The 27,613-nt window shown below is 43.1% G+C and overlaps 1 protein-coding gene across 7 annotated transcripts in view; it reads right to left on the bottom strand.

Moving 5' to 3' along the window:
- Positions 1 to 963: 963 nt before the first annotated feature.
- The window catches only part of TTC39C (tetratricopeptide repeat domain 39C), a 97,798-nt gene continuing 71,148 nt past the window's right edge, over positions 964 to 27,613 (bottom strand). For 5 of the 7 annotated variants that reach the window (XM_056521741.1, XM_056521743.1, XM_056521742.1 and 2 more), the window contains 10 exons: positions 25,842 to 26,196; positions 20,821 to 20,989; positions 17,197 to 17,290; positions 15,574 to 15,681; positions 14,200 to 14,309; positions 9,963 to 10,086; positions 6,058 to 6,155; positions 4,891 to 4,995; positions 2,011 to 2,049; positions 964 to 1,917 (listed from right to left, as the gene is read on the bottom strand). In XM_056521741.1, the coding sequence (XP_056377716.1) occupies positions 1,828 to 1,917; positions 2,011 to 2,049; positions 4,891 to 4,995; positions 6,058 to 6,155; positions 9,963 to 10,086; positions 14,200 to 14,309; positions 15,574 to 15,681; positions 17,197 to 17,290; positions 20,821 to 20,989; positions 25,842 to 26,196 (1,292 nt within the window). In that variant the 3' untranslated portion in view covers positions 964 to 1,827. The remainder of the gene's footprint in view (positions 1,918 to 2,010; positions 2,050 to 4,890; positions 4,996 to 6,057; positions 6,156 to 9,962; positions 10,087 to 14,199; positions 14,310 to 15,573; positions 15,682 to 17,196; positions 17,291 to 20,820; positions 20,990 to 25,841; positions 26,197 to 27,613) is intronic. The other 2 variants (XR_008844202.1, XR_008844201.1) reach the window with 2 other exon arrangements.

Below are 27,613 nucleotides of genomic sequence, written 5' to 3' on the forward strand. Positions count from 1 at the left end.
AAAGTTTCAAATAAACACATTTTATGAACGAATTCACTTAAAATACAATTGAAACTTTCCATCAACTTACTCCAGTACGGTTCCTTTTCAACAATATAACTTAAAAAAAGGAGAGAAAAAAATAATAATAATAATGAATCTTCCACAAACATCAAGTTCCCAGTAAATGGACAACAATGGAAAAATCCCTGAATTCAAACGAAAAGTACATTTTCAAGTACGTACAGAAGCAGAAGTGCTACAACTTTATTGTATTGCCTTTTACTAGCCATCAGGGCCGGTGTATTGATGTTTGTCATCCATTTAATGCAAAAGGTCAAACGATAGGGGGCGCTACCACGCGTGACCCTGACTGCGCAACTGAAACTGCTGTAGTTGCAGTTATTTTATTTCACTGTAAAACCTTCACTAAAGTCCACAGATCTCTAAAAAAAATAAAATAATGGGGATGTCTTTTTATCTAGTAATAAAACGAAAGTTTAGACCCCATGTGACATTTGAAGGGGGGATTCCAGGAAAAAACTTTATATATATATATATATATATATATATATATATATATATATAAATATATATATATCAACTGGCTCCAGAAAGTTAAACAGATTTGTAAATTACTTCTATTAAAAAAATCTTAATCCTTTCAGTACTTATGAGCTTCTGAAGTTAAGGTTGTTCTTTTTGGTCTAAATCCTCTCTGATGACACCTGTCTCAGGAAACGCCCAGTTTAGAAGCAAATCCCCATAGCAAACCTCTTCTAAACTGGGCATTTCCTGAGACAGGTCTCATCAGAGAGGATTTAGACAGAAAAGAACAACCTTAACTTCAGAAGCTCATAAGTACTGAAAGGATTAAGATTTTTTAATAGATGTAATTTACAAATCTGTTTAACTTTCTGGAGCCAGTTGATTGATATATATATATATATATATATATATATATATATATATATATATATATATATATATCAAAGTTTTTTTCCTGGAATTCCCCTTTAATAGAATGTTCTAAAAATCCTATTGAAGAATGATAAAAGCTTTAGTCCTCCCCATGTTACCAATCTGATCTACATCCCCCCCAAAAAAGAGCATAAAATGCATATGTTCCCCCCAGTCACCTAAGATATTACGGTCAATATGGCAGCTCAGACGCTGCACAGGACTAGATCACGAGCATCACTGTGTGCTTTTCTCAGACCGGCCTAACTTCAGCAGTTCAGCTCAGTGTTTCCCAAGCAGGGTGCCTCCAGCTGTTGCAAAACTACAATTCCCAGCATGCCCGGACAGCCAAAGGCTGTCCGGGCATGCTGGGAGTTGTAGTTTCGCAACAGCTGGAGGCACCCTGCTTAGGAAACACTAGATGGGTACTCAGAACCACCTTGTATTTTATAGCTAATATTGTAGCCTAATGTTTGAACCAGGTAAGCCTACTAGTATAATACAGCACAAGGAACAGAACATATAACTAAAACAGTCAAAAACTAATAAAAACACCATTGGTGAGGTGAGCTGAACTGCTGCGCCAATTCTGATTGACACAAGGGTTAAACGGACATGCTATACAAGGTCACTACCACAGTCCCTAGGACAGCCGTCCATTGTAGTCACGTCTTTAGGTCACAGTCCTACATATCCAGATGAAAAAAGGTTGTGAATTCTCTTTTTGACCAGCTCTGCTTCTACTGTGAATATTCCTAAGTCTCTGGCACGGGCGGCTTTCTGAAGAAACTCTTAGACCCACATCACCGTCCACATCGGCCATGTTTATCCCGTGTGGTAAAAGTGCGGAAAGCTGTGTGGGATTTAAGAGTCCCGTCCTCCTCTCCGTCACTGAGGGACCACTTCCCTGAGAGAGGCCAAGGCTGCGTGGATGCGAACGTGTAGTCTGTTCTCAAAATCATAGCCACTGTATTCCTCCTAGGAAGAAAAACATGAGTCAAGGCAATGACCAAAATCTACGTGATTACAGAACACACACAAAATATATAGAGCCATTACGTATTACTGTACCTTTGCTTGAAACAGTAATGTTTTCCCCTTTCCAACGGTCTGTTAAGATTTAAATAAAATAAAAAAATACATAAATAAATAAAAATCTAAATTTGACAATAAACGTTCTGGAATACAAAGATTAGGGCACACATTTAAAGGGAATCAGTCACCATGAGTATGTGAGTAACTATAGCAGGAGTATGTGAGTAACTATTCAGTACAACTTGTATTTTAATCATTTAAATGGGCACCTAATTTTGTTTAAAAAATAAATAAAAAAAATAAAGTTTTCTATGTTTTATTTGTGTTTAAAAAAGCTGCCACTAGGTGTCTCCCTACTTGTTCAGAGCACATTTCCCCCCATCTCTTGCACAGACTTTGAACTCTTGCTGGCCTGGCAGAAGTCCAAAATCAGGAAATGCAGTCTGGAATGCTGAGGGAGGTGTGTGCAGCCTTATCCAATCATAGCTCATCTCACACTGAACTGCTCTGGGCTGTGTGTAGCAGAGTGAGGGAGGAAGTTCTCCCCTGTATGGCTTCAGATGATGTCACGCCTGCTGGGTAACGCCCCTTCCCAGTCTGTGAATCTGACTGAGCAGAAAATACAGAGCAATATCAAAGTAGAAAAATAGGAGATAATAAAAATAAAGGCAGGGGGTGGTTTATCAGGATGGGGGCAGTGAACTGGGAGGATTATAAAATGTAACAAGTCCAGAGGGCGGTCCTTCTCAGTACCTGACAGCTTTATCGGTATGAGTGTGCACGCAGAGATGGCCCAGAATGAGGTTTAAATAAATAAATGACAAGTTATTATGAATTGCCCACAAAACTTTATACAGTGAAACCTCTCCAATACACCACCTCTTTGAAAAGACCACTGCTTACACAGACCAGATTTTCAGTTTCACATGTATTATGCATTCTTTGAGAAGACCACCCCCCTAGAAGACCAGTGCAATTTTAGGCAGTCGTCTCACAGAGGTTTTACTGTATCATTCTGCTCAACCACTCCTGCTCTATGATACGCTGTTTGGCTAAGGAATTGGAGAGGTGGGATCTTCCCCTGATTTCCCTGACTCTGCCCCTCACCAATGATTGACAGCTGTCATAGTTTTCTGACCAGGCTGGTGAGGCATGCACCCCATATTGACTCTATATTTATCCAGTGCTGCTTCAATATGGTGAAAAGCAGGGCTGAAAAGGTTTTCATTATAGAAAGCTCAGGGGAAGATCCCACCTCGCCAACATTAAAAAGCTCTTTTCTCGGTAAGGCAAAGTGCCGGACTAAGAACAGAAATGTACTCCGATGCTCTTGACGTCATAGCCCTGCCCCCTCATGACGTCACGCCCCCTCATTGCAAGTCTATGGGAGGGGGCGTCACAGCCGTCACGCCCCCTTCCATAGACTTGCATGGAGGGGGTGGAGCGTGATGTCATGAGCTCCCGGCGCTGGCTCCAGCGTTCGGAACAGTTTGTTCCAAATGCTGATCAGCGGAGTACCCCTTTAATAAAGGCCCCTAGAATACTGTAGAACAATATAAAGATTCCTATGATGGTTAAGACCACTTTCACAAAGCAGCTTACACCAGTTTCTGTCATAAAAAGTTCCACAAAAGTAAAAAAAAAATTGCAACTTTTCTTATTGTTTGACAATTTTAAATAGTGATAAGAAAAGTGGGCAGGTCTCCAAGGAAGTCTGAGTGGAAAATTTACGAAGACGAACAATTGATATGCTGGTGTTAAATGGGAATTCCAGATTTTTGCAAAAAATAAGATGCTGCTGGGGCCTTTAAATAACAGGAAAAAAAAAATCTATACTTAATTACCCAGTTCAGTCCAGTCCGGTACCCTGATCTCCTGTCCTCTTCCCACTTGTAAGTGCTTGGTGCAAGACCCGCAGGCTTAGCCAATCTCTGGCCACAACAGTGTCCCCTCCCGCCTATGTTGTCAGGTCCTGCTCTGACCTCATGTCTCAGAAGCAGGAAGAAGCTGCGGGGGATTAGGGGTATGCAAGTATAGGGTTTTTTTTCTATTCTATTTTAAAGCATATCTCCTATAGTAATACTGATTTCAACACCCCAGAGTTATTAAATGTGGGCCTTATTTGACTGGAAATTCTTCTCCTGTCTCCTGCCGTGGGTTGTTTTTCATCCCCTGTGATGATCAGACCTCAGTGATGCTGTATGTTCATATCACTATGAACACAGTTGCAATGAGGCCTCATAAAAAACCTAGCAGCAGGCAACAAAATATGAATCCAGATGGTATGAATATTAGTAATTAAATTTTAACAAAACATAGTAAAATAGTAGAAACAACAGACCTATTAAAAGTCACCTTAGCACCTTAAAGGGGTTCTCCGGTGCTTAAACATTTTATCCCCTATAAGATGCCTGATCGTGGGAGTCCCACCGCTGGGGACCCCCGGGATCATGCACGCGGCACCCCGTTTGTAATCAGTCCCCGGAGCATGTTCGTTCCGGGACTGATTACCAGCGACTACAGGGCGGGCGGCATGTGACGTCACGCCTGCGCCGGCGTTTGACGTCACGCTCCGCCCCTCAATGCAAGTCTACGGGAGGGGGCGTGATAGCTATCACGCCCCCTCCCGTAGGCTTGCATTGCGGGGCGGAGCGTGACGTCACACGCCGGCGCAGGCGTGACGTCACACGCTGCCCGTCCTGTAGACGCCCGTAATTAGACCCGGAGCGAACACGCTCCGGGGACTGATTACAAACGGGGTGCCGCATGCGTGATCCCGGGGGTCCCCAGCGGCGGGACTCCCGCGATCAGGCATCTTATAGGGGATAAGATGTTTAAGCACCGGAGAACCCCTTTAACAAAATTGCCAATTTATCTAGTTTTTATACAGCGTCCAAGTAAAGTAGATGCAAGTACCTCTGGATTGTCCAGCAAGAGGCAGCCTAGCTCATAGCAAGCATATGGCTGGATGTAGAGGTTCTGCTGTCGTCCCTGCTCATCCTTCACTGCACGTTGGAAGAACTAAAGAAAAAGATCTATTCAGATATTGCGTGACATGCAGTATGTTGTTTCTCTGCACATATTTACCAAATATTTAGCAAACATTTTCAGGCATTAGAGTCTTGCTCATTAAGGCTATGGAAACAGTTTTTATTGACTTTTTTTTTCTTGCTATTAGTTGTTAGGTCTTTATTAAAAATGTGATTTCCTTCTACAGTTGTTGCAGCTTGTTACTTGAGTTCTATCAATACACATCCTATAAGATTCTCCACTGCTGACTGCCTTGTATCTTCTCCCCCACTTGCTCCAGCCTGTGTGAGCTGTCCCCCAGGGTTTCTCTCCCCCTTCTCTATAATCTGAGCAGCTGAACATTTACTTCTCCCTCCCTGCCAATATCTATAACACTGTGCTAGCACAGAGTCTGTCTGGTGGACTTTGATCTTTGTCTAAGTAACAGCTAAATGGTTGGGCATATCTAATGAAGACTATTTAGAAAGTTACTTCATTCAGTAATTTATTTATTAAAATAAATGGTGCAAAGGTGCCCATAGTTTTAAAAGGCTTTGATTAACTCTATTGATATGTATAATAAATGTATGTCCACCTTTTTACTTTATATAAATATTAGCTAACTTGCTTCCTTTACAAGTGGAAAATATTTAAAAAGGTACTGGGGAAAAGTCATCACAGTAATAAGCCGATGCTTCCTACAGCTCACATTTCAGTTTAGCTGTTTAGACTGGGACTGGATCAGCAGAGCCATTCCATCATCATTAGTGGGGTGGGTGAGTTAATGGCATATATATTGCACTGACAGAGGCCCAAATAAAGCAGGATAGCAACACTATAGAAACATATTAGACTTTGAACCAATCTCCCCTATCACTACTGTCTATTTCTCTTTCAATCCCTCTCTTCCCCAAGTACAAACAGTGTATAGACACCATCTTTACTAATATTACAAAATGTAATACACAGTGTCACTAAACCATAACAATTACTGCAATAAGATTAAATGACTGGAAAGCAAAGCCATCCTGTTTAACGTTCTGTAGTCCAAAAGAATGGCATCTAATATCTCACCTGAACGGCATCTTCAACATTGCCCAGACATTTATGGATGGCGCCAAGGAGTAAACTCCTCAGTCCAGCTACAGATGGATCCACAACTTCTTGGCAAGCTTCAGTCAATGGGAAAGAAAAGCAGTAAGCACAAACAATAAGAATACATGTGTTTGGTTAGTAGATAATGAAGACAATTATGAATGGAGGGGGGGCATGGCGTAACGCCACAGGGGGGGTACGTGGCGTGACATCACGTCTCCAGTCCCGGAAACACTGAGGTTTCCAAGACTGGAGCTGCAGCCCGGCATAGAATGCGGGTGCTGCATGGAGATCACAGGGGGTCCCAGCGGCAGGACCCCCACGATCGGACATCTTATCCTATATCCCCTTTGGAAAGGGGATAAGATGTCTTTGGCCGAAATACCCCTTTAATACAAACTTATAAACTATTCATCAATTGGAATAAAACAATGATCTATGTATGTACCATAAATATATATGCCGGTAAGTAGACAGCTCTCACCTCCCACTGGACACAGGTGTGCACGGACTGGCGGAAGCGCAACCGCCCAATACAGCAAACAGAAGAGAACGTCCAGCACTCGATGTCCGTAGCAATAGTGTTTATTGGCATAAAAACAGATACGTGAACAGGACAGAGCGTAAGCCTACGCGTTTCAGGTAACAAGACCCTTAGTCATGGCGGCCATGACTAAGGGTCTTGTTACCTGAAACGCGTAGGCTTACGCTACGGACATCGAGTGCTGGACGTTCTCTTCTGTATAAATATATATGTGTGTGAATATAAACTAACATAACTAGCAACCCCAGAAAACTTAAAGTTCTTTAAAAACTTAGTAACCCATGTACATGAGCTTTATAATAGCAAAAGAAGGTATATTCAGCACTATCAGTAACAGTACTCTATCTAGAGGTGATAAAACCGTAGATTACTTGGGCTCTTATCTCGCCTGTAGAAGTAGTTAACAGTCTAAATATGGTTCAATAAAGTCCTCAACAGCAAGAATCTGCTCGGTGTCCTGTAATCTTCTGGCACCACTGTTTTACATCAGCTGATCATAAGTACATAGCAGGTAATGGTTCCTATTGCTTATCATACCACAATACAGTGCTCACTCAACTTACAATGGGCTCAACATACAATAGTTTCAACATACAATGGTCTTTTCTCGACATTGTAACTTGAAACCAGACTCAACATACAATGTACAGACAGTCCAGATCTGTGAAACGTGTCAATGGCTGGAAGAACCGTCCAATCAGAATGGGCATCTTACTGGTAACACACCTGTATTACTGAAGTGTATGCACTGACTGATGTCTGGTAGCGCTCCCTACAGTACAGGGAGGTATTACTTGTTCTGTACTCTTTACCTGTACCAGGGTTAGCTGCTCCTTTGGACACCAGGTGGGGGTGACTCCATTTTACATTTTTAGGACATTGCGTGTACTGTACAGGACCCCGAAGAAGCTCCTGTCCTCTACATAGACCAGTGTTTCCCAACCAGGGTGCCTCCAGCTGTTGCAAAACTACAACTCCCAGCATGCCCGGACAGCCGAAGGCTGTCCGGGCATGCTGGGAGTTGTAGTTTTGCAACAGCTGGAGGCACCCTGGTTGGGAAACACTGACATAGACAGTGATTTACAGCTCCCAGCAGCTCTTTCTTACTTTTATATGTACGATCTTGCTTTATCTATATTAATCTACTTATTTTTCTTTAATCCTCACTTTTTCCTATTTTTGGATGACATTTTGGTGGCTTCAGAACCAATTACCAGGTATCCATAGAGTTATGGTCTCAACATACAATGGTTTCAACATACAATGGTCGTCCCGGAACCAATTAATATTGTAACTTGAGGGACCACTGTACTATAGTGATGACAGCAAGGCCATTTGCTACTTGGTCACATTAGGGGAGGTTTATTATCAACAATGTTTCGGTGAGACACGCTGCACATATGCAAAACAATTTTCTGTGCCTATTAGGTGGCCAGAATCGGTACCGCTAGGGCTGAGCAAATGTGTGTGTCACGGTATTTTTGTAACTTTCGGCGGTTCCGCGGTATATAACGGTATTTCCTCCCCCCCCAATTAATTATCAGCCCAGCCCAGCGCTGCGCTGTTCTGCGCCCCCCCCCCCCAATTAATTATCAGCCCAGCGCTGCCCCCATCGGGGTAAATACTCACATGTCACGCGCTAGCGCTGCCCTCCTCGTGCTGTTTGTTGCTGCCGCCGGCGCTGACACAAGGTAAACAAAATAAACTAACGCATTTTCCGACGTCAGCCTTACGCTGGGGACGGGAACGTCGGACAGCCATCAGCCTATCACCGGCCGCAGCGATGTCCCGCCCCGGCCGCTGATAGGCTGAGCCCACTGTCATGTAAGGAGCTCTGGAAGGCTTGATAGGCTGACGGCTGTCCGACGTTCCATTCCCTGGGAAGCAGATGAGGCCGGTACCTGACCTGTCGTGAGTTAAAGTTTATTTTGTTTATTTTTTGCAGCCCGGACATAGGGATACCGCACAGTATAGAGCAGTGGTCGTCAACCTGCCGACCTCCAGATGTTGCAAAACTACAACTCCCAGCATGCATGCTGAGAGTTGTAGTTTTGCAACATCTGGAGGTCCGCAGATTGAAGACCACTGGTATAGAGTGTCAGCGCCGGCGGCTGCAACAAACAGGAGGACGAGGAGGGCAGCGCATGCGGGAGACATGTGATTAGTTCCCCGATGGGGACAGCGCTGGGCTGATAATTAATTGGGGGGCAGAACAGCGCTCGCGGGTCACATGTGATTAGTTCCCTGATGTGGGGACAGCGCAGCGCTGGGCTGATTCATTCATTCCCGAGGGGGAGGGGCCAAACCGGTATTGCGGTATGGGTTAAAATTCATATCGTGGAGCACAAAAATGTCGGTATTCGGTATGAACCGGTATACCGCCCAGCCCTAGGTACTGCCACTAACTACCCCTTCATTTTACTGCTATCTTTATTGACTTTGGAAAAAAGTGGTAAAATTGCAGCAGTAATTAGTATAAACTCAGCCTTAAAGGGGTATTCCGCTAGCGTTCGGAACATTTTGTTCCAAACACTTGGAGCAGGCGGCAGGGGGTCATGTCATGTCACGGCCACGCCTCTCATGACGTCCCAACATGCACTCTCAATGCAAGTCTATGAGAGGGGGCGTGGCGGCTGCCACACCCCCTCTCATAGACTTACATTGAGGGGGCATGGTGTGAAACCAAGAGGGGCATGGCGTGACGCCATGAGGGGGGTGGCCGTGATATCATGACCCCCGTCTCCCGCATTCTACATGAACGCTATGTGCTGCACCGAGATTGTGAGGGTCCCAGCAGCGAGACCCCCGCGATAAGACATTTTATCCCCTATCCTTTGGATAGGGGATAAGATGTCTAGGGGCAGAGTACCCCTTTAAAGAGGTTATCCAGCACTTAAGAACGTATTCCATATCCTATATATAGGGGATGGCCTCAGACATATGGACCATTTCATGAGCGGTAAAGTCACAAATAAAATCAAAAGTCGCAGACATATGCAATATTCAATGATAGATAAAGTTACAAATAGATAGATAGATAAAGATTCTCTTTGTTAAAAGAGATATTTATTTTAAAGTAAACATAGCATAGTTAGGTACAGGTGGTCAGGAGTGTCGTGGATTTTGCACAACTTTGTCCAACTTTTCAAAAGTCGTAGATTATAAATCTGGCGCAAAAAGATTTGCCAAGCAAAAAGGGGTGTCCGATTTTGGGCCAAGCCACAACCAATCATAATAAACCATTTTAAGAAAAAAAAAGTAAACTTGAAAAAACTATACAAAAAAAAGCCATGGATTTCGAATGAATACAATGTAAATGATGTTTTAAAGGATTTCATACCTTGACTCATGTGCTGAAGGTTGGACAAGGAACAATTCGGTAGAGCTTTCCACAGGTACAGGACCTCAATGGCCGCCAGTACACACAGCTGTTTGGTTGGTTTTTGTTTTCTGAATCGGTCGCCCTGTTATTGACATACACAACTTTATCAAATATATGGACAGAAGACATAGAAATACATGGATGTGCACGTATGACTTTATGTTGTTGGATTTCACTCCTTTGTACTCCTCACCTCCATTCAGTCCTCATATCAGAACATTGTCGCTGTCACATATATCCTGTCCTCACTAATATAAATACACGTGTCCTCCGTGCACGGCCAATAAAATACAATATAGCAACATCTTGACTTTTTGCCACTTGTGAGGCTGTAATAAAATTGACCTGTTGTAATTTCCTGTTCCTTGTTATTTCCTTCCCTGTTCCTTGTTATTATGTCTGATTGTATGTGTGCCAGACATGACCAGTGACTGTGCGGCTCAGAGTCACCCAGCTTAAAGGGGTACTCCGGTGAAATTATTATTTTTTAAATCAACTGGAGCCAGAAAGTTAAACAGATTTGTAAATTACTTCTATTAAAAAATCTTAATCCTTCCTGTACTTATTAGCTGCTGAATACTACAGCGGAAATTCTTTTCTTTTTTAAACACAGAGCTGTCTGCTGACATCATGAGCACAGTGCTCTCTGCTGACATCTCTGTCCATTTTAGGAACTGTCCAGAACAGCATATGTTTGCTATGGGGATTTCCTTTTACTCTGGACAGTTCCTAAAATGGACAGAGATGTCAGCAGGGAGCACTGTGCTCATGATGTCAGCAGACAGCTCTGTGTTTCAAAAAGAAAAGAATTTCCGCTGTAGTATTCAGCAGCTAATAAGTACAGGAAGGATTAAGATTTTTTAATAGAAGTAATTTACAAATCTTTTTAACTTTCTGGCACCAGTTGATTTAAAAAGAAAAAGTTTTTCACTGGAGTACCCCTTTAAGGTGTGATGTATTCCATGAAACGTGCACCACACACATAGGATAAGCTCCCGATGACTTCTATGGTGTGCAATCACTTGTGTTGTGCAAATGCTAAAGTCACATTTCAGATTATCTTTTGGCAGCAATCGAATTCTCATGTCAACTTAATTCATTTACACAGCAGTGACTCTCACGCTGAAAGTCATCATGTGGTTAAAGGAGCTGTGTGGCCCCAGTCTTTCCCTGCAGGGTATGACCTTGCGATGATAACCCCTTAACAGTCATTCCCATGTTACATTACCATATACAGTTCTGGCATAAGTGCCCCCCTCCCCCAACCACTACCACCACTCTTGTACTTTTTGCCCATTTTACTGTTACAAACTGGAATATTAAAGGGGTATTCTGGGTTTAAAGGACTTCACAAATGTCTCTGTAGTATATCTGGAGCATGCAGCATCTGATAAGTACTAGAAGGGTTAAGATTTTTAAATAGAAGTGATTTACAAATCTGCTTAATTTTCTTGTACCAGTTGATTTAAAAACATTTTTTTTCCCACCGGAGTACCCCCTTAACATGCTTGGATTTAAACCATTTCATTGTAGTTCTGGCTGTATGTTTATGGTCAGTGTCATGCTGAAAGTGAACTTTCGGTCCTGTCTTCAAGGATTGCCCTGTATTTGGCTCTACCCATCTTTCCCTGTTTCCTTGTACCTGAAAAGAGAAGCATCTCCGCATTATGATGCTATCACCACCATGTTTCACCATGGAGATGATGTCCTCAGGGGCAGTGATGGGTTTCTAAACAACACATAGGGGGAGATTTATCAAAACCTGTCCAGAGGAAAAGTTGACCAGTTACCCATAGCAACCAATCAGATCTCTTCTTTCATTTTTAACAAGACCTCTGCAAAATGAAAGAAGCGATCTGATTGGTTGCCATGGGCAACTGCACCACTCTTCCTCTCCACAGGTTTTGATAAATCTTCCCCATAATGTTTTGCACTGAGAGCAAAAAGTTTAATTTTATTCTCATCTGAACAGAGCACGTTCTTCCATGCTTGCTGTGTCTTGGGATTTCTTATGGCTCACGTTTAACAATTGCTTTTTTCTAGCCCCGCTTCCATAAAGGCCAGATTTGTGGAGTACATGACTAATAGTTGTCCTGTGGACAGATACTCCCACCTCAGTTGTTAAAGGAGTACTCCGCCCCTAGACATCTTATCCCCTATCCAAAGGGGGCATGGCTATGACGTCACGCGCCTCCGCCCCACATCGCCAGTCATCCGGCACGGAGCGAAGTTGGCACCATGCTCCGGATGTCTTGGGTACCGCAGCTGAGATCAAACATCCTTTGGATAGCGGATAAGATGTCTAGGGATGGAGTACCCCTTTAATCTTTGCAGCTCCTCCAGAGTTATCACAGGCCTCTTGGTTGCTTCTCTGATGAATTTTCTCCTTGCCTGGCTTGTCACTTTGGGTGGGCAGCCACTGTGTAGTAATGTTCTTTAACCCCCTCATGACCCTGCAAATTTGCCTCCCGTATTTTTTTGCTCCTCACATTCTAAGACCCATAACTTTAAATTTTTCCACTGACAAAGTAATATTAGGGCTTCTTTTTTGTGGGACAAGTTGTACTTTTCATTGGCACTCTTTAATTTATCATATAATGTATTACGGAGCCAGAAAAAAATATATGTAAGGCAAAATTGAAAAAAAAAAAAATAGAATTGTGCAAATTTGTGGGGCAATAATTTTTTTAGGGTTCACAATACAGTAAATCTGACATGCTATCTTTATTCTATGGGTCAGTACAATTCTAAAGATACCAAACTTAATTTTTGTTTGATATTAAGGTAAAAAAAACATTGAAAACTTGAAAAAGAAAAAAAAAAAAACAATGTTTGTTTAATGCCATGTTCTGACCCCTATAACATTTTTATTTTTCCACCTACGGAGCTGTGTTAGGATTTATTTTGTGCGCCATGAGCTGTAGTTTTTAATGGTATTTTTGCATATCTATGACTTTTTGATCACTTTTTTTTCAGTTTTTTCTGGGACAATATGTCAGCAATTTTGGCGTTTGGAATTTTTTAAAGTTTACGCATTTCAGCATGCAGCATCAGGAACATCATACTTTAATAGTTCAGACAATTATGCACAAATATGTTTATAATTTTTTTTTTTTACAGTGTTTTATAAAATAAAAAATTGTGTGTGTGGAGGGGATGTATATTTTTAAAACCTTTTTTTTTATTTCTTATTTACACACTTTTTGGCCCCCCTAGGGGTATTTCATGGCTTATATAGAGCAATGTAATGTTATTGTTATTATGTTTTCGGTGCTCGACTGATAAGGGCTGCCTAAGGCAGCCTTTAGCAATCATCGATCCACTGAGGACCACAAAGAACGGGTAAGTCCCTGTTCTTCCCCAGCAACCCACGATTACATAGCCTTGAACCCAGGGATTACCGGCATTTAATGTTTGAATGCTGTAAATGCTATTGGATCACAGCCCTTAACCATTTTGATTAGGGACATCGAAGCCAGCTCCGATGTCCATCCTTACCGGCAGATGTCAGCTACTGATAGCAGTGGGGATGTGAAGGTTATGACGCAGACCGGACCTGTCATATTCACCTCACCCAACCATGACGTATATTGTACATCATGGGTCGGGAAAGGGTTAACAAACTCTAAGCCCTTCACAGAGCAGGGGTATTTGTACTGAGATTAAAGGGGTTATCCAGGAAAAAAAAACTGAGCTAATTTATTTCAAAAACAGCTCCCCGTCTGTCTCCAGGTTGGGTGTGGTTCTGCAGCTCTGTTCCATTGAAGTGAATGGAGCCAAGTAGTAATACCACACAAATACTGGAGACAGACAGGGTGCTTTTTTGAAAGAATATAGCTCTGTTTTTTTTATTCCTGGATAACCCCTTTAAATTGCAGACAGGTGAACCCTATTCACTAATTATGTGACTTGTGAAGGCAATAGGTCACACCAGATCTTTGTTAGGGGTTTCACAGTAAAGGGGGTGAATATACATATGCACTCAACACTTTTTAGTTTTTTTTTGTAAATAATTTAAAAATCCATGTAATATTTCCCCCACTTCCAAATGATGAACTACTGTGTGTTGGTCCATTACATAAACAAATGCAATGAAATAAATTTGAATCTATGGTTATACCATGACAAAAGGTAGAAAAGGGGGTGAATACTAATGCAAGGCTCTGTAGTCACTGTTTTCTTCCCATAACATTACCTTTTTCACTGAAAACTGCTCAATCTGATTGTTTTTCCTCTTGAAAAGCTTCTGGACATCTCTAAATACTTCTTGTGCACCATCCACCTCTCCTGTTGCACCTTGACAGACTGTAATTGGAATAATGAAAATGCTTAATAACAGCTCAGAGAAATGTGGTGAATGACTAGACCAAGGACAAGGGAGCAGACGAGATGTGGTAAGTATGCTGGCATTGAAGAGTTATCGTAACGGACCTTAAATATAATAGGGTTTTAAAAATTTGACACCTAATAATGTCAATCAAGTTTTGGGGTGTGTTCACACGTTCCGGTTTCTAATTCCAATTATTGAATACAAAGCCAGGAGGAAATCATAAGTAGAGGACAGGTATTGTGGAGAAACTAGAGCTTCAAATCCAATCCTGTCTTTATATTCAATAACTGCAATTAAAAACCTGAACGTGCTAACACAGCATTAAAGGGGTACTCCGCCCCTAGACATCCATTGCATAGGGGATAAGATGTCTGATCGCGGGGGTCCACAGCGGCGGATCTCCCTGCTGCACCTGGTGTTCGTTTAGAGCGTTGGGTGCAGCGCCGGAGGCTCGTGACGTCACGGCCACGCCCCCTCAATGCAAGTCTATGGGAGGGGGCGTAACTCCCCCTCCCATAGACTTGCATTGAAGGGGCATGGCCGTGACGTCACGAGCCTCCGCATTGCCAGTCATCTGTCACGGAGCGAAGTTCGCTCCATTCACGGGATGTCTGGGGTGCCGCAGCCGAGAACATGGCAGGACCCCCCCCCCCCCCCGATCAGACATCTTATCCCCTAGAACAAAGAAGCAGAGGATCCAGCACTATTCTTTGCAGCTTTATTGAAACACAGCACTCGGATAAAATCAGCCAACACATCGGACGCGTTTCGAGCGCATGCGCTCGAAACGCGTCTGATGTGTTGGCTGATTTTATCCGAGTGCTGTGTTTCAATAAAGCTGCAAAGAATAGTGCTGGATCCTCTGCTTCTTTGTTCTACTATTGGGTGTTGGCTGGACACCGATCTGTGCACATTGGAGGGGTCTTGGTGAGCTGGACAAGTGTCTGTGAACTTTGATCTTATCCCCTATCCTTTAAATAGGGGATAAGATGTCTAGGGGCGGAGTGCCCCTTTAAGAGCCCAGAATCCGAATCAATATTATTAAATAGCTGGCCATACCCTCTGGAACTGAGCAGGCATCGTAACACCCATTGTTTCTAAATAGGAGGAATCAACCCCTTTATTCTATTGATCTTATTCTAGTGATCTAAGGGGGGGGGGGGGGGGGGGTCTCTGCACCAGGCCCAACCCAATTAAAACTAACACATCTTTTGAAAAATACAGAGCATCACTACCCACCTGCAGTGAGATAGGCGTAGTAACACTGCGACCATCTTGATTCATTTTTTAACCGTTCAAAGGATCGGAAGGCATCCTTAAAGTTCAATTCTATCATGCTGCACCAACCTAAGAGAGTAAATGAGAACATCAGTTGAAAACAACATCTGTCAGTGCCAATAGATGGTGCATTGTCCTTGAGAGGATAGAATAGAATAAAGAACTCCCGTATGCTTCTCATATAAAGGGCCATGCCGTGTGCATTTGTGAGAATCAGACAACTATATCAGTCATCACCTGCAGCACTTTATATGACACTTCTGTGGATCCTATCACTATACTACAGAGGCTGGTAGCAGCGTTTGGGGTTATAAAACTGAAGATGTCTTATGCTGGCCATATAATTTAGCTGATGACACTAATTCATCCGACAGCTATTGTTTCTGATCCATGTTTAAAAAACAAACAAATTAACATACCAAAAAAATCTTCAATCAGAAAAAAATAAAAAAGAATATATATCAGAATATAGAATTAGGAAAAAATACACAGATAACATGTTCTCTTTAATAATCAAGATGAAAAAAATGAGTTATTAAAAAGACAAGGCCATAAACCAGCTGTAACAGGGGTTTGCTGAGTGATGGGAGAAGTGTCAGAGAGACAAGGATACTCATATATGTGGATATGATAAGGAGCCAAAACACAGAGTCAGTTCTCTTTAAAGGGGTATTCCAGAAAAGAAACTTTTTTTTTTTTTATATCAAATGGCTCCAGAAAGTCAAACAGATTTGTAAATTACTTCTATTAAAAAATCTTAATCCTTTCAATAATTATCAGCTGCTGAAGTTGCGTTGTTCTTTTCTGTCTGGCAACAGTACTCTCTGCTGACATCTCTGCTTGTCTCAGGAACTGCACAGAGTAGAAGAGGTTTGCTATGGGGATTTTCTTCTACTCTGGACAGTTCCCAGGACAGGTGTTCTCGGAGAGCACTTAGACAGAAAAGAACAACTCAACTTCAGCAGCTCATTAGTACTGAAAGGATAACGATTTTTAAATAGAAGTAATTTACAAATGTGTTTAACTTTCTGGAGCCAGTTGAAATATATTATATATATATATATATATATATATATATATATATATATATAAATATATATATATTTAAAAAAAAAAAAAGTTTCTTCCTGGATAACTCCTTTAATGCCAATAAAGTTGTTACTTGGATGCTTTTAAAAAGTCTCCCCTCCCCTCTTTGGACCATTCATGTATTAGTCTTATTCTCTTATGTGATCTGTTTCCCTGTGGGCTCCATGTGCAGCTTTATAACAGTGTATCTGATTCCAGTACAGTGGTCCATACTTTTGTTGTAGGCATGAAACATTGAATAAAGATGCCCACACACGTTATGTTAAAGTTGGCCGAATTCACCACCGCCAGCAGGTTTAACTGAATTCTGGATTTTTGTCACCTGACCCTTTTGGCCCTTTGGAGAGATAAACTGGCGCTAGAGGAGTCAGTCTGTGGATTTCTTTACACCAAAGACAACTCATGAAAGTTCAGCCATGCCAAATGTTCTTGCGTATGGGGAAATTGAGAGACGTAAAGGTCAATCGGCCGACATATGGTCACCATAACACTTACCAATCTCATACAGACAAACATGCTGGATTTCTCGCTGTTCTGTTGCGAGCTCCAAAGCAGTGTGGAAGGAGGTCAAGGCACTGTTTATTTGACACTGGAACAGAAGCAGATCATTAGCAATAGTAGAAATAACTTGTTAGTTGGCGGTCATTAGGGATTTTTACAAGGCTTGTGCTTCTTGCAAAGAGGGATCATTCATGTGGCCCTGCCCTTCAATCGGCCATCAGCCACACATCCCCTATCATACAGCCAATGATTATTTGGCAAAACCACCCAATCAGCCAACAAACGGTAACTTGCTCATTTATCAGCTGATCGCTTGCCCTATTAGACAGGGAGATACATACACCTGTTCAGACAATAACCCTGAGTTATAAGGTCTTAAAGGGGTACGCCACCCCTAGACATCTTATCCCCTATCCAAAGGATGTGGGGCGGAGGCTCGTAAGGTCACGTCCGGGCCCCGATCATGACATCATGGCCACATCCTCAGCGATCAGACATCTTATCCCCTAAGGGCGGAGTACCCCTTTAAGACTACTTTTACACCATTGATCAGCAGATCAGCTGTGTACATTTCAAGACTATAGTTGTGAATGACTAACAAATCATGTAAGAAGCAATTCAGTCTATGCAGTCTTAAAGGGGTTATCCAATGGTGTGTTTTTATTTTCAGGACATAGGCCCTCCGGTCCCAGGCTGCGCTCCGCTTCTGCTCCAGAAATAATGACACTCGGACATCAAGTGACATCAGGGCTGGAATGTCATTCTACCCCTCCTCCAGTGATTGGATGAGGGGCAGTGTGACTGACATCACTTTGGGCTCAGGCGTCACGATTTATGGAGAGGAAGAGGAGCACAGCCAGGAACCAGAGCGGGACACCGTAGCCACAGCTGCTAAGTACCTAAATCCTGAAAAAAAAAGTCCCGCTGGATAATCCCTTTAAGGCTATGTTCACATGGCGGAATTTCCGAGGGAGAATTCTGATGAAATTCAAGCCCTATTGTGTTTAATAGGATTCTGCCCGCAATTCCGCAAAATTTAATGACAGGTCTTTTAATTTTGCAGAATGTGGAACATCCACCAAGGACTGAATGGGACAGCAGAATCCCATTGAAGTAAATGGGCAGTAAATTTCAGAGGAATTCATCAGCGGAATTCCGCAAACAAATTCCGCCGTATGAACATAGCCTAGACGTATAACACTACGGGGGACTAAATTTGGCCATACACATTAGATGTTTGGTGAATGACAGGTAGCCTGTCTCCACCAATGACTTACCTACTAATATACCTGTTCAATGCTATTTCCTTATGCACATTTTTGATACAGCTTATCTTTGGGTAAACAATCTGTGTAGTATAAGGCATATTCTATGTAACATCCTACATGAATGTGTGACATTGCTTCTCACTCTCACAACAATGAATTTTCTAACCAGTAGTAACCAGGTCTTCTGGGAGTGTGAACCAATTGGGCTAACAGACTTGGCTTAGGGCTAAACCAGGGAATAGAGTCTGAGGGACTCTGAGATCTTCACCTTTAACCACTGCAAGCAGAACTATCTTAAAGGGGGGATCCCCAGGTCGCCACCCCAGGGATGGCACAGTAAGCAGCGTAGTCACATAGTGAAAGGTGGAGTCATCAGCTACAGAAAGGTCTGGACAGTCAGCAGGCAAAAAGACATGGTTACAAGTATACAAGCAAGGCCAGCACTACTAAAAGACCTTTTTGTTTGGACCCAAAATGGTCTGGGGGGTTCCCATTGGCTGCTGCAATAGTGCCGGTTGCCCTTTAACAAGTGGTCTGAGCATGTGCACCAACCTTGGTATAGCACAACGGTGACCAGAGAAGGACCTCAGATCCCACACAAGATAAACCAGTGGATCGTCTCGCTAGTTGTTACATTGTATGAGTCAGATGCAATGATTTTTTTGCTGTTCTGAATAATATAGTATGATTAATGGAATTTAAGAGGGAACATAAATGACTTGTCTAGAGCACAAAACGTACTTTATCTGTTCCCCGAACCACCTACGATCACAGCGTTAAAATAACAAAGTGAAGTATTAGATTATTGTAAGTGAAGAGCCCATTCCCCATTAGTGAAGACTTTACAAGTGTTTCTCTGCAGCAATGTCATCTGACTCATAGAATGTAAAGAGAAAGCGGGAGTCAAATGGTGAATGAATTATCCGGCAAATAAGAACTATCCTCACACTTTAATACTCTGCCTGCTTTATAGGTCTCACAAAGCATATGGAAACAATCGTGGGTATGCTTCAAAAGAAATCCGCCACACGACGGACCAATGGACCAACAGCACGAATGCTGCTCCATCAAGCATTTGCGCTGTGAAAGGCGTTACATGCTGGTCGAATAAAAACTTTTCTTGTTACTTTCCTGTTTTTTGGATGACCCTGTGTCTTTCTTTAGAAGCATACCCACGATCGATTCACTATACTCAGGCAGGAAGGCTGTAGGAGGACCCTTTTGTATCCAACACTTTGTTCCATTGTTGTGTATGGTGTGCACAATATTCTGGGGTAAGCGCAAGTCCCATTAAGCGTTTCCCCGCGTCTTGTTGGTTTACGCTATGGAGCTCACTTTTGTTCATTTTTAGAAACAAAGGGGAAGATTTATCAAAGGATTTAGACTGGTTTTTCCCATTTAAAATTGGCGCACAGAAAGGGGCAGTCTAAATATGTGCGAATATCCAAGCAGTAGAACATAAAAAGAAGGGAGCACTCACCGGGTCTTTAAACCAACGAAGAACTTCTTTATTTCAACCAAGCCAGGTTAGCGTTCTCGTGGAAGTGTGGGAGGGCAGACAGGAACAAAGGAGGTGGGGGAATGGGACGGGCCTGACGAAACGCTGTGCGCGTGATACGGACCGTTGCCTGTCCCCCTCCCCCACCCCCTTTGTTCCAGTCCGCCCGCACTTCCACGAGAATGCTAACCTGGCTTGGTTGAAATAAAGAAGTTCTTCGTTGGTTTAAAGACCCGGTGAGTGCTCCCTTCTTTTTATGTTCTACCACTTGGATATTCTTACTGCCTTTAATGTGAGCACTGAAATGGTCAGTCAGCCGAAGGAGTCATAATAGTCCACCCCTTGTCATTATCACAGTGCCGGGTAGCCCCTGCATTGGATGTGCTAAATATGTGCAACTTTTTTGCGACTTTTGCTTTAGAGGATTTTTAGAACATGATGCATTCTAGTCTATTTTAGACACAAAAAGGCATTGGTGCTGAATTATCAAAAGCAACTGCATCGGCTGAAAGTACGCCGAAATGTCAGACCATGCTGGAGATGGTTTAAATACAGTCTAAAGCATAGATCCCGAAGTCTGCGCGCATAATTTATCAAGAGCTTTGCACCTTTTGATAAGTTAGGCGCACAATAGACCGGCCTAACCCTCTGTAGTTTGGTCTATATTGATGCGGGACATAGACAGCTTTGATAAATCTCCCCAAAGCATATGACATGTATGTGAATGAGGATTAATACTTTTCATGAAAGGACAGGTAGGAGTAATGTGGCAGGCAGCATGGATGGAAGACATTCCCAGCATAACTGTGTGTCATGGTGACTTATAAGAAAGTGTGGAAGGAGACTGAATACCTCTAGTCTTTGGACTCTTCCTTTAAAGAACATGAATAGAGAGGAGTTTGGATATGCCGATTCTTTCTTGTGGAGAATTTCTTTTGCCTCCTTTAGTCCTGCTTGATTATCACTTCCATCTAGTGCAAAAAAAGGGCGGACTACGGTATGGTACCACAACAAGGCTAGCCTGTATAGAAAGGAAACATGTTGTAGTGATACACGATAAGCACAGCAGATGACGTACTGAGAATGAGGATGTGAAAATAGAAGTAGAAAAAATTCTGGTCAAACTGGAACAGCCGACATGGTTTAAAAGCAATGATATATGCATTTCCCTGCAGCTGTTAGAAAAGGAAGCACATAATACTGACACTATATTACTCATTGTGACCCCAACTTGGCTAAATGTATGCAACACTGGCAAGCAAAAGTGTAAAGTCAGTGGATATTATTGTTCGGTTCACATCAGCATTTTCCCAATTGTTTTGTCAATATATGTTAAAGGGGATTTTACCAGATTATAAATGTCATCATTTTTTCAGATTTTTTTTTTAAGAGTCCCTGTCATTTAATAAAAACATGTCAAAAGTTGATCGGTTGGGGTCTCAGTGCTGAGCCCCCCACCATTCAGGAGAATAAGCAGGGATAAGTGGGCGGTAGCACGCCTTACTACCCGACTCTCAGCGATCTTTGCCTTAAAGGTGAACACCGCCCGTAGACATCTTAAGATGTCTGATCTCGGCTGCGGCACCCCAGACATCCAACGCGCAGAGCGAACTTCGCTTCGTGCCAGATGACTCGCAATGCATGGTCACGCCCCGCTCGTGATGTAATGGCCACGCTCCCTCAATGCAAGTCTATGGCAGGGGGCGTGACAGCCATCACTGCCACGACGCCTCAATGCAAGTCTATGGGAGGGGGCTTGACCGTGACGTCACGAACCTCCGCCCTGCATCCTTTGGATAGAGGATAAGATGTCTAGGGGCGGAGTACCCCTTTAATGCTTTATTTAACTAAAGTCTATGGGGCAGCCAGACAAAGATTGCTGAAAGCTGGAGTATAGCATATTCTTGTGTGCTTATCCCCGGTGGTTCTCCTGATCAGTGGGGGTCTTAGCAATAAGACCCCAACCGAAAAAACTTAAGACATGTCTCTGCAAATCTAAGCTTCAATACAGTTTCAGGGAACAAAGCAGCTCCCTATGCAATACAACGTATAGTACAACATAATGCACTTTGGTTAGGTTAAAAAAAAGAATGTGTGTTGTTCATTACTGTCAATGAAAGAACAAAGTTCATCTTTCCATCAGTTTTTGGTAATGTGCATGCTTTGGGTGATTCTTAAAGGCCATGCATTCTTTTGTAACAACCTGTTTACTTTGAATGTCTAAAATAAGAAATGAAGTAACAAACAATTGTGTATCCATGGTAACAGACTAAAAAACAAACCCGTAAAAAAGTTTCTGTCCATGATCAGGTTATGCAAGCTGTCCCGGAGAGCTGGGACAACATGGAGCTTAAGCGGGCCGGTTCCCGCATAGACATAGTAGGGTTGGTTCCAGTCACGAGCTTTCAGTAAAAAATACGTTTTATTATGGATCCATTACAATATTTAGAAAACAAATGAGATAAAATGAGAAAAAAAAGAAAAACAACAACACATTTGGCACTTTTCAGCACTTCTTAAAGGGGTACTCCACTGCCCCAGTGTTCGGAAACATTTTGTTCCTAACGCTTGGAGCGGGGGTCGTGTCGTCACAGCCACGCCCTTCGTGATGTCACGCCCCACAATGCAAGTCCATGGGAGGGGGCGTGGCGGCTCCCATAGACTTGCATTGAGGGGACGTGGTGTGACACCATGAGGGGCGTGGCCCTGATGTCACGACCCCGCCGCCCGCACCCTGTGTTCTAAACGAATGATGGCTGCTGCACAGAGATCCTTTGGATAGGGGATAAGATGTCTAAGTGCGGAGTACCCCTTTAATTATGATTAAGACAGTTTAAGGGTACGTTCACACGAGCGGATTTTCTCAGCGTTTTTGGCTGCGGATCCGCTGGTGATGGCCCGCTCTATACTGTCTTTACATGTGCCTGCTCAGAGCGGCAATAGGCCACTATGAGCAGACACACTGCAGTATACTCGCACATCGCAGGAGCTCTCTGCCTAGCTCAGAGAAGGGAGAGTGGCTTCGATGTGCGATGGGATCAATGGGATTCTGCTACACTGTTCACAGAGCAGAACTTCAAATTCAAATTCTGGTGTCCGCAGAAAGAGTAGACACGTCCATTGTTTTTGCGGACTCTGCATGGAATGCATTGCCGCATTCAGGGGCAATGTCCACATGGAGATTTTCCATGCAGCATTGCCATGTGTACATAGCCCTACAGTTCGAAATCTATTGGCATTTCATTTACATTTTTTTTTTTCTTTTGAACTTATGTGTTTTCTAAATATTGATGTGGTCTGGTCTTGTGATGCTGGGGGAGCCCAGGGTGTCAGTGCTTTGTGGGGTGCACATATAAGATGCTGGGCAGCCGGCCTGATCAAATAGTATGGGCATCACTTATAGGTTGTAAGCCAGTATGGTGCAGCATGTAACTGGCACCCTGTGTATGCCTTATCTGTGTGCAACTATAATACTAAGCAGCTAACCCCCTATGAATAGTAGGTGTGTGAGTGGTTGTTCATCAGTATTTTGTACCCCTTATATAGTATTGTGGCTGACCTGCATCATGGTGGGTATAGGTTTTAACCTGCCCTTGTGCCAGTAACCAGTAAGTGTGGCCTCTTTTCTGTTTTTTTTTTCTTTTTAGTCATTTCTGTCCAATGTTCTGTAATTATTTTTTTTATTTTTTTTATTGGATCCATAAAATAAGTATTTTTTTTAAGGAAAACTGGTGACTGGAACCAACCCTTTTTATTTGCCTGTGTAAACTGTGTCCATGCTCAGATACAATGGATTTTCATTGAAGATTCTACAACATCTTCAACACATGTGGATGGTGTATTGAAACCCATCCATGTGTAACTTTATAACCCAACTTTATAAATACCCAGAAAGTCTTTAGCACCAACCGCTACAAAACCCACATGCAACACATGGAAACTGTGCTGTGTATATATATGATGAAACTGAACTTGTATAGTAGTAGTAATATAGAAATAGGGTGAAGCTGCACCTTACTTAAAGTGAATCTGACACCTGTTTCATCCGCACTAAACCCAATACACAGGGTAAGGGTATGTTCACACTACGGAATGTGAACAGAATCTCCGCTCGTAGAATTCCGCGGGAATTCCGTAGTGTGAACATACCCTTATAGTGAAGGTGAACCAGATTAAAATGATGTATTACTTAATCTAAATTGTGGTTCTGTTCCAGACATACATTCTGTATTTGGGTCCATTCCTATTATGTTAATAAATTCCCTTTGCTCAATGGAGCCGGAGCTTCCCTGCCTCCATCCTCTCTGCTCCGATATGCCCGCCTACCTCATAAATATTCATGTGACTCTTCTCACATGTGAGTGAAAGGTGGGCAGTAATATGGGAGCAGAGGGGGGTGGAGGAAGGGAAGTTCAAAACACTGACTCCCATATACATTGCGCACAGTGGATTCATTAAAGGAAGTCTATCATCAGTGTCACCTGCACTAACCTGTTGGAGCATGGGCGGAGCTTAGTGATGTCACATTACTACTGCTGTTTGCTAGAGCGGGACCCAGCAAAGAACAGCAGTGGTAACTTCACTAAGCTCCCCCCCATGCTCCAAGTCTGGCCCGGAGCTGAAGATGCCAAAGAGGATGGCCAGAGAACCACAGCATGGAACGGGACCAGGTAAGTATCATTGTCATTAGTTTCACCTGCACTACCTGTATGTACTAACAGGTTAGCACAGGTGAAACTAATGAAAGATTTCCTTCCATAATAGCAACAGACCCTAATTCAGTGTGCATCTCTGGAACCAGAACACGGATCCGGATAAGTAATACGACATTTTAATCCGGTTCACCTGCACCATAAGCCTGTGTATTAGGATAAGGTAGTTGTCAGATTCATTACAAAGTCATTTTGTGCACATTACCTAGGGAGGCTTGGTCCATCGCACTTCCACACGGATACACTTTGAGAAAGAATGCAGGACGGCAACAGTACAGACAGAAATCTTTAATGGGGTACTCCGCCCCTAGACATCTTATCCCCTATCGAAAGGATAGGGGATAAGATGTCAGATCACGGGGGTCCCGCCGCTAGGGGCTGCAGCACCCACCTGTTGCGGCTTCCGGTAGCGCTGGAGGCTCTCATCCTAACGCCTCACAACCACGGTGACGGGAGGTCGTGACGTCACGACTCCGCCCCCGTGTGACGTCATGCCCCGCCCCTCAATGCAAGTATATGGGAGGGGGCATGACGGCTGTCACGCCCCCTCCCATAGACTTGCATTGAGGGGCGGGGAGTGACGTCACACGGGGGGGGCGGAGTCGTGATGTCAGGATCTCACGTCACCGTGGTCGGGAGCCCAAGGCTCCAGCGTTTCCGGAAGCCGCAACAGGTGAGCGCTGCAGCCGAGATCCCGGGGGTCCCCAGCGGCGGGACCCCGCGATCTGACATCTTATCAGTATCTTAATACCGTATGTGTAACCACATGTAAAGAAGTGGTCTATTACATCTACAATATTTCTGTAATTTACCATGGATCCATTTATTTTCAGTTATACACTGCTACACTTTCTACGGTACACTTTTGGCCCCTGGGATATACAGTATCTTATAGATTTTACAGATATCTTAGAAATATAAAAATATTAGGAATAAGAATAATGTACAGACTACTCTAAACTGGAATACTTTAGCAGTCAGACAGGGAAATTCTCAAAGGCCCGTCTAGATTATTTGTTCCAAATGACTTCATGTAATCTATTTAACAAGATCCATGTTACCTTTTTGAGTCCATTGTTACCTTTTCCCCAAATTTCTCATAAAGATTACTTACTGTTTACATTATACCAACTATGAAAGTGTTGCAATATAGCTACTCACGTAGCTAAAGGGGCCTTCATGTCCTTACTTTCACTTGCATACATCAGTGAAGATAGCCCCTGCAGACGGTCTCCTGGAAACCCCAGCAAGTTGATGATTTTGAGCAGGTTTGGGGGCACCATGGATATGCAAAGGTGAAAAAGTCCGTAGCCAAAGCTCACAGCACCTTTCAGTCTGTTCAGAGCATCCTCCGTGACACCCTCCACAGCAATGTGATTATCATTGGCAGCGTCAGTGGGAGAGGATTCCTGAGTTAGCTTCTTCTGATACATTTCCTGGAGAGTGTTAATGTCCACATAGCATTTGTTGTAAATTTTCCAGGCCTTTCGCAGGATCCAACCACCTTTGATGTATGCTGGGGGAGAACCGCAGAAAATAAGAAACATCAGAAAATTCAATCAGGTATATAATTCATGATTTTCAGTCCAATCCAAAAAGTTGGATAGGCTCATGTCAAAGGAATGAATGGGGTCCATATAACTGTAAATTTTTATCAACTAACCACCATTTTATGTCACAATTCAAAAAAATGGATTTAAATTGCATCAGTTTTTTTTTATATTACTGCCTATGTAGATCACATGCACAGTATCTTTAAAATAGTCTAGAAAGATTGAGAAACATAAAAAGAGGATTTGATTTATTTTTTATAAAACAGACAAAAATGTTGGAAAACGTACAATTAAACATGAGAGATGACAGATACAATGTTTAGACACATCTGATGCACCCCAAGTCTCTTTTTAGCCCATTTTAGTCACAGCTGTGCCATTGCTGCCATCACTGCATTTCACCTGGCTGCAATATGAGAGACTTCGTGTTTAGTGCCTCAGTGGGGTATGTCTATATCAGTGGGGGCATGGCCTATTCAGTGGGGGCATGGTCTATTCAGTGGGGGCATGGCCTTTTCAGTGGGGGCATGTCCTGATGAGTGGGGGGCATGGCCTGATGAGTGGGGGGCATGTCCTGATGAGTGGGGGGCATGTCCTGATGAGTGGGGGGCATGTCCTGATGAGTGGGGGGCATGTCCTGATGAGTGGGGGGCATGTCCTGATCAGTGGGGGGCCTGTCCTGATCAGTGGGGGGCATGTCCTGATCAGTGGGGGGCATGTCCTGATCAGTGGGGGGCCTGTCCTGATCAGTGGGGGGGCATGTCCTGATCAGTGGGGGGCCTGTCCTGATCAGTAAGGGGCCTGTCCTGATCAGTGGGGGCCTGTCCTGATCAGTGGGGGCCTGTCCTGATCAGTGGGGGCATGTTCAGATCAGTGGGGGCATGTGCAGATTAGTGGGGGCATGTTCAGATCAGTGGGGGCATGTCCAGATTAGTGGGGGCATGTTCAGATCAGTGGGGGCATGTCCTAATCAGACAAGGTGTTGTGAAACTACAACTCTCAACATGCATAGACAACCATTGAAAAAACAACATTTATTGTTTTGACTGTTCAAGATGGTGGCTTTTGGGGGATATCAGAATGTTAAAAAGCAGCAGTCCAATTGACAGTAGATATGACAGTAGATATGACAGTAGATATGACACTGTGGCTCAGACTTATTAATGTGTCCAAGACAAAAATGTGTCTATGTTTCACAGCTCAGCTTTTATTTCTCATATCACTCTGGTAAAATGAAAGCTGAGCTGTGACTGGTTGTACCTGTCATCTTTTGATTGCTACATCTGGGCCTGTATATACACTTTGTATTTCTTGATGAATATTCAGATTAACAGTATGTAAATGGTTGATAAAGAGTGTAACACTAGCCTCATAATGCTG

This window comes from Hyla sarda, chromosome 5 (genome assembly GCF_029499605.1).
Source record: "Hyla sarda isolate aHylSar1 chromosome 5, aHylSar1.hap1, whole genome shotgun sequence".
Lineage (NCBI taxonomy): Eukaryota > Metazoa > Chordata > Amphibia > Anura > Hylidae > Hyla > Hyla sarda.